The sequence below is a fragment of the Ambystoma mexicanum genome, chromosome 1p, assembly GCF_040938575.1.
Source record: "Ambystoma mexicanum isolate Mex_15411 chromosome 1p, UKY_AmexF1_1, whole genome shotgun sequence".
NCBI classification, from domain to species: Eukaryota; Metazoa; Chordata; class Amphibia; order Caudata; family Ambystomatidae; genus Ambystoma; species Ambystoma mexicanum.
Window position 1 is genome coordinate 994247552 of NC_090921.1, and position 12168 is coordinate 994259719.

The 12168-nt window shown below is 44.4% G+C and overlaps 1 protein-coding gene across 1 annotated transcript in view; it reads right to left on the minus strand.

Moving 5' to 3' along the window:
* Positions 1 to 12168, minus strand: part of SLC38A7 (solute carrier family 38 member 7) — a 220110-nt gene that overhangs the window by 87619 nt on the left and 120323 nt on the right. The window contains exons 6-7 of the mRNA XM_069654672.1: positions 1600 to 1657; positions 1129 to 1243 (exon numbers count right to left, since the gene is read on the minus strand). Coding sequence (XP_069510773.1) covers positions 1129 to 1243; positions 1600 to 1657 — 173 coding nt within the window. The remainder of the gene's footprint in view (positions 1 to 1128; positions 1244 to 1599; positions 1658 to 12168) is intronic.

Here is a 12168-nt window from a genome sequence, read left to right on the forward strand (position 1 = left end):
GAAAACAGAAGAGGAATAGGAATGTAAATGAATGTATTGGGAACAAAAAGAGAAAAAATACATAAGGCGAGAGGGAAGAAGAATAAAATAGTGGGCAAGTAAAAGGATGGAAAAAAGAGTTAATAAAAGAAAAGTAAAGAAAAGAAAATCGGTTTTCAGTAAAAAAAAACCTGGCAAAGGGAAACAAGTGAAGTGTCACCCAGGCAAGCGTTGCAGTTATACAAATGGAATGCAGAGATGTGGTTGAAAAGTAAAAAAAGACTAAAGAGGGTAGACAGAAAGTAAGAGAAGAGAATGCAAGGACAGATGAAGTACAGATGGGTGGGAAAGAGACATAAAGAGCGAGAAGGCATAGAGACAAAAAGAAAGACAGCAAAAGGACAGAATAACTAATGGGAGGGAAACACAAGGGTGAGATAAAGGGGAAGCAGCACGGAGGAACGAGAAAGAGGGGATAAAAGGCAGCATAAAAGGTCAAATGGAAAGAAAAAAGGGGGCAGAGAGAGAGAGAGACGGAGAGAGATAAAAATAATCAACTGAATAAATGATGACACGCAGGCTACTAGGAGAATTACAAAGAATGAGAAATGGGCAGACAGGATAGCAAGACAAACCTTAGAAGGAAAAATGGGGGAAGGAATAGGAAAAGGCGACTTTGGGGAGACCAGGAAAGAGGGAGCATCATGGAGGAAAGAAGATCCCCATAACAAGGTGGCAACACAGGGGAAACAAAGAGAAAATAGCCATGCAAAACCAAAATACAATTGGGGAGAAACAAAAGCTTGGGATGCTGATATGGAAATGGCATAACACTTACCTACTTTTAATGTAATGTAGACTGAAAGTGTCCTTGGGCTTACTACCAACATGATATCAAACTACAGTTGACCATGACCTACCACCAACCTAATCCTAAATGTATGATGCAGTCTACAGGGTGCAATTCTTTTGAACGGCAGTGGGGAGGAAAGGTAGGAGTAATGGCTGTGTGGAAACAATTTGGGTGTCCTTTTAAAGGTGAGGGAGCACAGACTCTGGCAATTAACTAAAGGTCATGGCTATTGAGAAATGAAGAAATGGCGGATACTGTAAGAGGATGGAATACTAGCATACCAAGTGACACCTCACCTGTTCCTGTGTAAACAAAAAGAGCGATAAGCATGGCAGCTGTCACGACCCAGCTCCAGGTCTTCACCTCAGGACGCTTCATGCTGTTAAACACCGGCACACTGCTCACATGGCACTGCCAAGGCAAGAGGAGGGTACATGGGTAGAAGACAGACAGGGAGAATGGGAAAGGATGAAATAAGTGCAAGGTGGTGGAAAGTTAGGGAGTAATAGAAGGTGTGAACAAGAACCAGAAGTGGGATTTATGGGCACAAAGGGAGGAAGAAAGAAAGGAGAGGGGTAGAGAAGAAGGGATAACCGTGAAAAGGTGGACAAAGAGGAGCAAAGCAAGAAAAAAAGAAAGGCAAGACACATGTAGCACAATATTAAGTTGCATAATGATAGGAGTTGCCCAAACCCAAAAGCACAGACTGATTGAACACAACACACACAAAAATCTGGCTGATGTGGCCAACGATGGCAGAGACATACCTGGAATCCGAAACAGATGGTGGGCATGGCGTTAAACACAGACATCCAGGAAGGTGGACTGGAAGAATGAGAACATGCAATTACTAATACGGAATCACTCCCCTTACATTTTCCTCCCTCCAGCTAAAACTCCTCTCGTTCTTCTCTCATGGCACAACGCTAAAATTGAGTACAGCAGAAGAGAGCAGTCTTCATCCAGGGGCGCTTTCAAATAAAGCCTTCTTTCAAGCATAACTGCATCACTGTCTTTTGGGGTTCTTGAGTTATAGAGAGGATGATACTCATGCCCCTGACGATTATAAATCACAAACAGGCATGCACTCAATTGTGTTAAATAATCCCTAGACTAGCTGAGAGTGCTGCTAGGTGCACTCGTAGTGAGTTATAGATTGACCCAGAGTCTAGAAGATATAGTACATGAGAAGGTGAACAGTCAATAGGCTTTATTTTGTGTGTTTCGCCCCACAAGACAAAGCGTTTCCATTTGTTGAAATAGAAATGCCTTGGGTTAGGCTTGCGCACTTCCTTTAAGATGCCCATACATCACTGGTCTAGATTTAAATGACCAGATTCAATGCCAGGTTTAGTGTTTCAGGGCGTGGATGTAGTTTTGTATACTTATTCTGTGACATGTTGAAAGGGCACAGTAGTTTCTTTGGAGGACAGAGAGATGCCTTCAACAGTGGGAAAACCACGTTTGATATGCCCACATAGAAGTCATTAGGATCATGTTGACTTGTTCCTGGTGTAGCTTGTGGACTATCTTGTTGAGAAGAGGAGTTGTAGGGAGGGAGCTTATGCACATTTCCCGGACCAGTTCATCCATAGTAGGTTTCCTTTGGATTCTGTCTGGAGATACCCTGATGCGTAGTCTCAGCATTGTGCATTTTCTTTGGTCGCAAAGAGATCTATGTCTGGGAAACTCCAGTTTGAGAAGGCGTTGCGTAGGAGATCTGCATGCAATTGCCACTCATGTTCTGATGGATGTTCTATGCTTCTGCTAAGCACGTCTGCCAGAGAATTGTTTTCCCCTTGGACATGTTGAAATAGGAGGAACATGCTGTGTTTCAGAGCCCATAACCAAATGTTCAGGGCTAGCCCTGGAGAATGTGCCCCTCCCTGCTTGTTTATGCAGACCATGTCTGTGGTGCTGTCTGTTAGAATGAGGAATGTGCTCCCTAGTAGCTGTTTGAAAGCTTGATGAGCTTTGAATATCGCTAACAGTAATAAAAAGGTTGATGTGTTTGTTTGCCACAGCTTCCATCCACACATAATGTGCGGTTTGATGAAGAAAAGGTGCTCCCACCCTGACAGAAATTTGTCTGATTTTTTTCTCAGTAAATGGGACTTAATTGGCTCAGGGATTGAGTCAAGATGTTTTTGTACCAGATCCCACTGAGCAGTATTGTAACTGGTAATTACGGTTGATAGCTATGCGAGTACAGCAAGACGCAGCAGTGGTTACCCTCTTGCCTAGAGTCTCTTGCACCCTTTGTCTGGCGGTGCTTCAGCGTTGGACAATAGTATGCCTTCCCTTTTCCTTGATGGGGTGGCAACAAGGGAATCTGGCTTGACGTGACCTCTAATGTAGAGGGGGGGTCTGATGGAGCGGGTTTAAATACTTTTTCAACTCTGAGGTACAAGAAGGTGAAACTAACGATAAAGGCAATTCTTTTTTTAATTGACTGTAGAAGAGGTATTGACTGACTGGCCACTTTCTTTTCATTCAGAATGTCATCTACAAAATCAGTGTCCTCATCTATGTCCCGAGTTTGGATTTTAAAGTGATCAGCAGCTTTTTTTAAGTAGAGTGTTAAATAAGAGCTGGTCGTCAATGGGGGGTATTTTATGATATGATATGGCATTTATAAACACACCTATACACAAGTGTTTCACGGCGCGACGAGGCAAGGGAGGGGGGGAGCAGGAGGGGACAGTGCATTACATGGGATACATAGAATAAATAAAACAATAATAAAAATTACGGCCAGCTGGTGGCAAGTGCAAGGGTAAGTGCAGACATCAGGTGTCAAGTGCTGGTAGGGGGCTGTAGGGATACAGAAAACAGTCCCCAAGTGTGGGGGTTGTCAGGGAGGCAGTGTAGGTGTGCAACTGGTGGGGGCGGTGACCTGGGCCCAAGATCAGAGGGTGGCCAGGTGACCAGTGCAGTTTCAGCATCAGCCAGGAAACCAGCAGGGCAGAGGATGAGAGAAAGCAGAAGCAAAGCAAAGAGGAAGGTTTTGAGGTGCTTCCGGAACCGGAGATGGTTCTCCTCAGGTTTCAGGGAGGCAGGGAGGCTGTTCCAGATGGAGGCCAGAGCCGAAGAAAGATCTTCCACCAACTTGTTGCTTGGAGAAGCGGCTGACCCTGAGGGAGTTGGAGGCGGACTAGCGAAGAGCTCCAGAAGGAAGCTATTTAGGAAGAGTTGAAGGTATGGAGGTCCCATGCCCCAGAAGGCCTTGTGGACAATGCATAGGGTTTTGAACTTCATCCTCGCAGTCATTGGGTGCCAGCGCAGAGATTTCAGTCCTGGAGAGATACGATCCCTGGGCTTGAGGCCAAGGACAAGTCTTGCAGTCCTGTTCTGGATGAGTTGCAGAGGGCAGAGAGTAGAAACAGGCATATTTAGAGTAGGGGCGAGTATGACCTGGCTCAGGTGCAACATCAGGAAACTGAAAAAAGGAAACATTGCGATCATCTGGGTCATAGCCGATAGGCGTATTGGGGTCATTATACCAAGTCCCTTGGCCATCATCCCGTGGCCTTGGTAGTATTGAGGATCTTGAGAGTCTTGCAACATGTCTTGTTGTGCAGACTCAGTAATGGCAATGGTGGTATGGAGGTGAAGATGTATGCGCCCTGGGGGTTTTAGATTGAGGTTCTCCCATTTCTAAATCCAGGGGTTTTTTGCTCAATTGGGAACTTGTCAATAAATTACATAAAGGACGAAACCTTATCCATTGTTTCCTCAAACCGCTCTGTAGTCCAAGTCCCAGTTTTAGGTGTTTCTGCTGGTGGGAACACTATTGCTGTTGGATCTTCCCTTTGCCTCTTCTTTTGTAAAGATTGAGACATGGGTGAGGTGGCCTTAGACTATCTAGGGACCTCTTAAAGGGCACCTGTGGCATCTGTAGGATGTTGTTGAGATGCTTCTATGTGTTTTTCTTTGATATTGGGCGACTTCTGAGATTTCGAAAATGTTCTGTCGAGGGCTTTAGGTTGCACTGTAATTGCGACTGTAGTTTAATCAGCATGTGCTGGATGCGAGATCTGAAGCGCAGCAGGCTTGTGGCACGAGGAATCGGTAGGCTTTGCAGTACCTTCCACTCCCATACAGTCTTCTTTTGACACCCCCACCGAAAGTCAGCTCTGGGTTGTGGGTTTGTGGTGTACATGTGCGTCGCGTGTTGGGCCTGCCTTTCGGGGAAGCGACGGACACGTGCAAGCGAATAGGCTTCTCCAAAACTTCTTTGGCATCCGACTCAGAGCTGCTGCTGCCGTGGCCTTCTAGACCTTATTCAAAGGCGCCAGAGGGGATATTGGACTTGGCTATCATAGCGTAGGCTGCTCACTGTTTGGTGTGTAGCACCTCAAGCGTTTTAGGCTCAAAGAGTTTGCACGACGTGCAACGACCTTCTGGATGATCTCATGGAAGCCAGTGATTACACACTCAAGGAATGTCTTTGCAGGGGAATTTCTTTTACACGATGGGCAGAATTGAAAGGGCGTGCTTTCCATTTTGTATAATATGGAAAACAGTAGCTAGACAAAAAAAGTGTATAAGTGGAATGAAAGGATGCATTCCCTAAAAGTAGTATTGATAATCAGTCCCTCCACTCTCCCTACGGCGAGGCCAGATCCGGTCGTTGCTTAATCAAGGAAACTGTTGAGATTTGCAGTTGAAGGATGCTGCTCGTCGAAGTGTGCGTCAAACTGCATTTGTCGAAAGTACAGTAAAAGTTATAATAATCTTAAAGTTTGAAAGATATGGACTCTGCATTGTAAATGACCGTCCAGAATGGCGGAAAAAAAGAATGAGGGACCTTGACGCGTGAGGGACCATGGGAACAGTACATGTCACACTAGGGATAGTATTAAAAACACGCCCCACCAAAATCCCTTTTTGATCTTCGAAAAACTAACTTAGCAATACTCTGCACTAATTAGTAGATGTCGGCCTATGCAAAGCATGCGATTCTAAGCAGCTCCACAAGCCTCAGAAATTACTATATTACAACATGCTGATCTTGAAAAATATAAACTATAATTATTTTTATTGATCTCGATAATATTGAAAACCAATAATGACTGTTACGGTTTCCCTTTTTTCCCCTCGATTTTGCTTTTATTTGAAAACTGGACAGCATCTTTGGACTAACATATATGATTTTATGATATTGTTCACACAAAAATATTGTATGTAACTATGATATATTCCCCAACTTGACTGCCTTGAAACACATGTTGGCAGTTTAAGGAGAGACAGTTTCAAGAGAATTAAACTATAATGTGTCAATAGTGACGAAACAAGTGAATTGTGTCCCTTCTCCCCAAGGGGGAGGCCTCACCCTTTGAAGCTACGGAAGTGAGCCCACTTCGCAAGACCCTCCCCCTATGGGTCTGGGCAAATGGAACCTCACTGGAAGAAACTCCCTTTTAGGGGACATGGACTCTTGTGAGGAACTCCAAGTTATTTCCCATGGTGGCTGTAAGGAAGGCATGACATAAAACAGTAAGACAGACAAAAGTGATCACGGTTCAAGGGTGTTTATAGTCCTGTCAAAATAAAAGGGCCTATACTAATAAACCTATTGACAATCCTTACTTCTAAATATAAATCGCGTGGGACACAATGTTATGCAAAAGAAGTGTTCAAGAAATGATACGTCAGGATATTCAAGCCGTTGGCCTCCCTTCCCCATGTTTTCAGCACGGGGCAAGGCGGCACACTTGAGCTTAGCACAGTCTCTGGCTTCTCTAGCACGAGGATGCAGTTCAAATCTCAGTAACACGAACTTCTAAGTCAAAGTCTTTGTTATTCAAAGTCTCTTACTTTAGAGGGCCTTATGCGACAAACAAACATTCCAAAGTTCCTTTCTCCTCAGGATTCTCATGTACAACTTCTTGGGTGATTTTCAATTCACCCCGGATCACCCTCTGCCGGGCTTAGATCCACTTTAACACAAAAACTTTCAATTGGTTTTCCACTGCCAGGCTTGGACCAAACTTTCTTCATTTTTTCAAGATCGAAGACTTTAGACTGTACGCTGGATTTTGCTTGACCCGTCGCATGACCATTTCGACTCACATTTATTTGCTCACTTCCAAATGATCTCTGTCTGCCGGGCTGGGATCAAATTGATCTACTTTCGTCACTCCTCAGCTGGGACCTTACAGAGACCTTCGATTGAGCACCCACGTGGTGCTAGACCACTCTGTGAAAGTTATTTTAGCTTGTCTCTAAGTTCAATCACTAATCAGCAGTTTAACTTCACTTGCACCTTTTATCACATGCGTTTTACCAATGTTCCAGCGCTCGTCATACAATGTTGCTGCTTGCAACCTTGGCTTCAACACAGACCAATCTCGTATCAGTCTCCCCAACTCACTGGCTGTGTTGCTTTAACTGAAGCATCTTTATTCTTGGAGCCAAGGACAGTAACAGTAAATCCCACCTGGTATATCCGACACACAATGCAGGATTCTTCAGCCTGGTTTCCTGCTCTTACGCTTTCTGTTCGAGGTTTCGTGAAATTAACGGTACCTTGTCGAAAGGGTCAAGGGAACTTCCCTCCTTGCGACCCCCTTCTGTGTCCCTGTCTTTCTCCTCTTGTTAAACTGCTATCTTGGAACTGCAGTGTTAGGCAGGAATTGATGTAACCCTGTGGGAGACTACACAACACTGGTCCTTTTGGTATTAGGTAAACCACCTTTTGGTATGGGCCTGTACTACATAAATTGGTAGTGTAACTGAGCAGCCAGGCTTATCTCAAGAGGGGTAAATGTGAGCTGTAGAGATGTAGCAATGAAATTCGCAAATACAAGTAACTAAAGTAACACTTAAACTCAGGGTTTTCGTTATAAATAGTTATTTATTATCATTTTCTAAATAAGCATTCTTTAAAAAGGGCAATGTATGTAACAATCGTATATACTTTCAAATACTTTTCCAGAATAAACACAAAGCTAGTAGATACTCTTTAGAGATGCTTTTTACACACTTTCTACACCCTGAGGTGACTTCACTAACTAGGACAGTAATGGCATTTACATATCATTAGTACACTTTGTAGATTCTGAGGTTTGCAGAAAGGAAAGGTTAAGGGAAGGAAAACAAGTTAAACAGGTTCTAAGAGCATGTGAGCACCTAAATGTTCCAATGAAGTCTAGACAAAAAAAAACAGCAATAATAGTTTGAAACCAAGTTATCACCTCTGAGGGACAGTAAATATCAAAGTTAAGTGGACTAGAAGAGTCTGCAGGGAGCCAGGACAGCTAAAGTGAATTGGAGCACCGTCTATGGAGCTGAGGCACTTCTTAGTTAACAAAGTCTTGCACAAAGTTAGAGAGTTTGTGGAAGAGAAATCACTGTAGGGTCACAAGCTGTTACACTTATGAAGGGTAGAGCTGAAATCAACTCTAGCAATGTAGCTACTGCAAGTCTCAACTGAGCAGAGCAAAGCTAAAGACACTCAGGTAAGTACCCCAAGTTGGAACAGTACCTTTGGTTAGAAATAAGAGTGGTCCAGGTGGCTTCCGTCTGGTTGCAGTGATGCAGATCCTGAGCCTCAGTCGTGGAGACAAGAGGGAGGACATCTGGAGGACTCATGCAGCCGCAATTCGGAAGTCGGAGTCAGCTACGGGCTCTTTTTCAGATCAGCAGCATTTCGCAGTTTCAGCACTTGGTAAACAGCACAACTGCGGATCTTGGACACACCGGTTGGGCTTCCTTCACTCCTTGAGTCCTGCACTCTGGTGAGAGGATTCAAGCTCTTGTTCGTCCTACTTCTGGAGGGTCCTGGGGAGACTCCTGAAGCTTCTGGCCGGATTTCCGACGTTGCACTAGACTACGGATTTCTCGACCCCTGGCACTCGGTTCCTGCAGCAGCAAAAAAGTCCAGCCCGTCGGGGAAGATGGTCCAATGGAGTTAGTCTCAGGGTTAGTCTCGGGGTTGGTTGGTCGCACTAACCCAAGGGAAGAAGTTGTCCCTTCAGGAGCGTCTCTTGTCGATCAGAAAAAGGAGTTGCAGCACAGCAGCAGAGCTTCAACGGGCAATTCAAAGGTATATAGTAAGCTTCTTTCACAGTTTCTTTGTCGGGTGTTCTTCCCAGTGATCGACTCTGCCTCAAGTCCCAAACCCTCACCTTTTAAGCAGGTATTTCCCATTCATGTACAGCCTAGCTGTCACTAAAACAGCAGGACAGCCAGCCAGCCAATAAGGAGTGGGTGCATTCAGGCATTCCTAAAGACAAACGACTGGGGAGTTTCGGGAACGTCCCTCACTTCCTGCCCTTCCAGACACAATGGAGCCAGAGGTAGGTTTCAGTACTGAAGCCCGCCAAAGGTAAAATGAACAAAGGGCTGAAACCTGGCTTGGCTAGTAGACTAAAACCCAAGAAAGACCTCACAAACAGAAGATGGCAAAAAAAGAAGACTGGGGCCAGTTTGACAAAATGGTCACCCATCAGTGCTATAATACAGCTGAGGATTCAGCCTGCGGTAGAAAAGCAAAATGGTAGGAAAATTAAACCACTGCCACCAGCCATTTAAAGTAGTGAGGGTAACCTAAATAAAAAATGTTCCATGAGCAGGTAGGATGAGGGGCTACTAAGTAACTCCCCAGCACTCCACATAAAATGGTGTGCGCTGGACCCACAAAGAAAAGGTAAGTAAAGTCAATTTCACTTTACTATTCTTGGGAACAGTAGTTCACACAAGAAAAGGTATTTAAACCTTATGAGAAATCAAAAGGTTTTCTCTGTGACACTGCACTGAAGGTGCTGTGTGTCACCATACAAAAAGTAGATGCATATGAAGTTTGTCAGACTCCAAAAACGAAGGAAATACATAATCCAAATCAGGTCAAAACACATGAGATAGTGAGAAAAAGGGCTCACTCACTCTAGGGTTAAAATTAAAAAGTCCTAAAGTCCAGCAAAAGAGCTGTGGGTCTCTAAGGTTGAAGGGAATTAGCACAGAAATGAGAATTCTCCCTAACATGCGGTTTCCTTGTGTGCTTTGCCCCGCTCAGAGTGTGCTCTCGTGCTCCGCCTTTTATCCATGTGCGGAAGTGTACTGGAAGTCAGGTGTGTGTGGTGATCAGTAATTGCTTGACCTTGCCTGGCCATTGTATTAGGACACGTCACATATACGGCTCGGGCGTTAGTCCTTTTTCTCTCATAGCGGGATGTCCGTGAGAGAGTTTCTGTTGTAAAAAGGGGGTGGGGAGGTAAAGATCCTACGTATTCTAGCAGGTAGGATGGGGTAAAGGTGTTACAGGGAAGAGGATACCGGGTCTCACCATCCGGTGTCCTACTCCCACTCCCCGAAGACCCATCTCCCAGGTGATCCTCCCGCACTGTTCCACCCCCAGGAACTGGATCCAAAAGCGATGGCTGTGTCCTGGCCGCCTGGATGACCGATCCCCGGGGATTAATGGGTGAGACACCTTCTGGTTTCTCACATGGCATACATGAGATCATCAGATGTGAAGAACAATATAAAATCCAGAGACTGGGGTAGAGATAAAACTAACATGTACTGTTATGAACAAGAAAGAGGATCAGTCTCTTTAAAAAGAGAACTCCATTTAACTGAGACTGAAAGAATGGCAAGAGAGCACACGCTGAGGTGAGGTGAAGCATAGAGAGGCAGGCAGGGGAAGCCCCTCACAAACTAACGCCTGAGAGAGGTGGAGCCGCAGAGAGCCGCAGAGCCTATGACTTTCAGAACTGGTCTGAATGAGAGAGCGAAACGCTGGAGGAGAATGACCATTCACCCGGAGAGAGAAACGGAGGCAACAGGAACACAAAACCTCCTGCTGGTGGCAGGACCACAACGACTTTGTAGTGGGCTGTGCGACCTTCCAACGATGTCGAGACCACTGTGCCAACAAATCAGCGAACCATCCGGTTACCCGTAGCATTACCTGGTCACACAGAGAAAGAAGACCGAGAGCAGGACACCAGAGAAAATGAGTAGACAGAAAAGTGGAGGAAACAAAGAGAACCCGAGCAAGCGCAGGCCTAGAGATGTCCCCCTCCTTCCCCCACCGATTCCAAGGTAACAGGGGGCCGCCGGGAATCATTGTGCAACAAGAGAAACTCGGTTCTAGTGAAATTGACGAGACGTTGAATGTGAAGTCGATGAAATGGAACTGGAATAATGTGAGAAAGAGAACCATTGGTAAAGCTGAAAAAGAGGGAATTAAGGACTGGGGCACAAATACCCTGGGAGGAGGGGAAAGTACTAAATATGTTAATAAGTAAAGAGTGGAACAAATCAAAGAAAGAGACAGACAGAGAGAGCGAGAGAATACTCTCTTGAGAGAATGAGAATCACTATTAAACCTGAAAGAGAAATTAGTAAGACTGGACCAAAAGTACCCTGGGAGGAGGGGAAAGTAACCGATACGTTAACAGGCAGAGACTGTAATAAACCAGAAGGAGAAGTCTATGAAGTAAGGGCAAGCAAAGCCCATAAGAGAAAAGATGCACAAAATAAGCCACTTCATTAGAGGGGGGAATATTAACTGCCAAAAAAGCCTATCCCAACTAATAAAGTATATGTTACAAAAGGCATATCCGTGTGGAACAAAGGATAAGATAGAGTTGAAAGGAATTCCTGGAAAGTAATACCCAAAGAGGAGGGCAAACCCAAATAACTTGTGAAAGAGTTGCAAGAACTTGTACAGAAGGTGACCGGAGGCTATGTAAAATTAGCCTAAACAAGAAGGTTGAGTAAAGGAAAAACATTACGATCGGGAGAAGAGAGATATTCGCCTGACCTTATTTTACTAGAATAGTGGTATAATTCGTTTTTGGACAGCAGACTCTTTCGTTTAACACTTCCTGATGACTGACGAGCACCGTAGTTATTTACATAGGCAGGGAACAACCACATAGCAATTGGGAAAGTTATGCCTTTTTCTTATTATTTACAAAATAAGGAGCACAAATGTCAGTGTCCGCGTCCTTCTGACCCACCACATAATGCAATGAATTAAAAACGTCTTTTCTGAAATTCAATGCAGCAATTTGCATTTTATGTGTGGATGGGGCACAACTAATAACCAAATTAAGTGCTTAGGTTACCATATATATTTGGAGACGTGGAGAAGTGTCTCAAATTGTGGGGGGTCTGCAGCGCCCACAAAAGAAGTATACATTTTAAGGCATTTTTACATTTCCCCCAGACATATTTGTGTTTGTTTTAATAGGAGTAAAAAAAGTCGTTCTCATTCCTGCATGGAATATTTATGAGCAAGTAAAAACATGTTAACATTTAAAATTTGGTATTTTCTTATAATCCAAACTTATTTTGTAGCTAGCAATTCCCGAAAAGAAAAA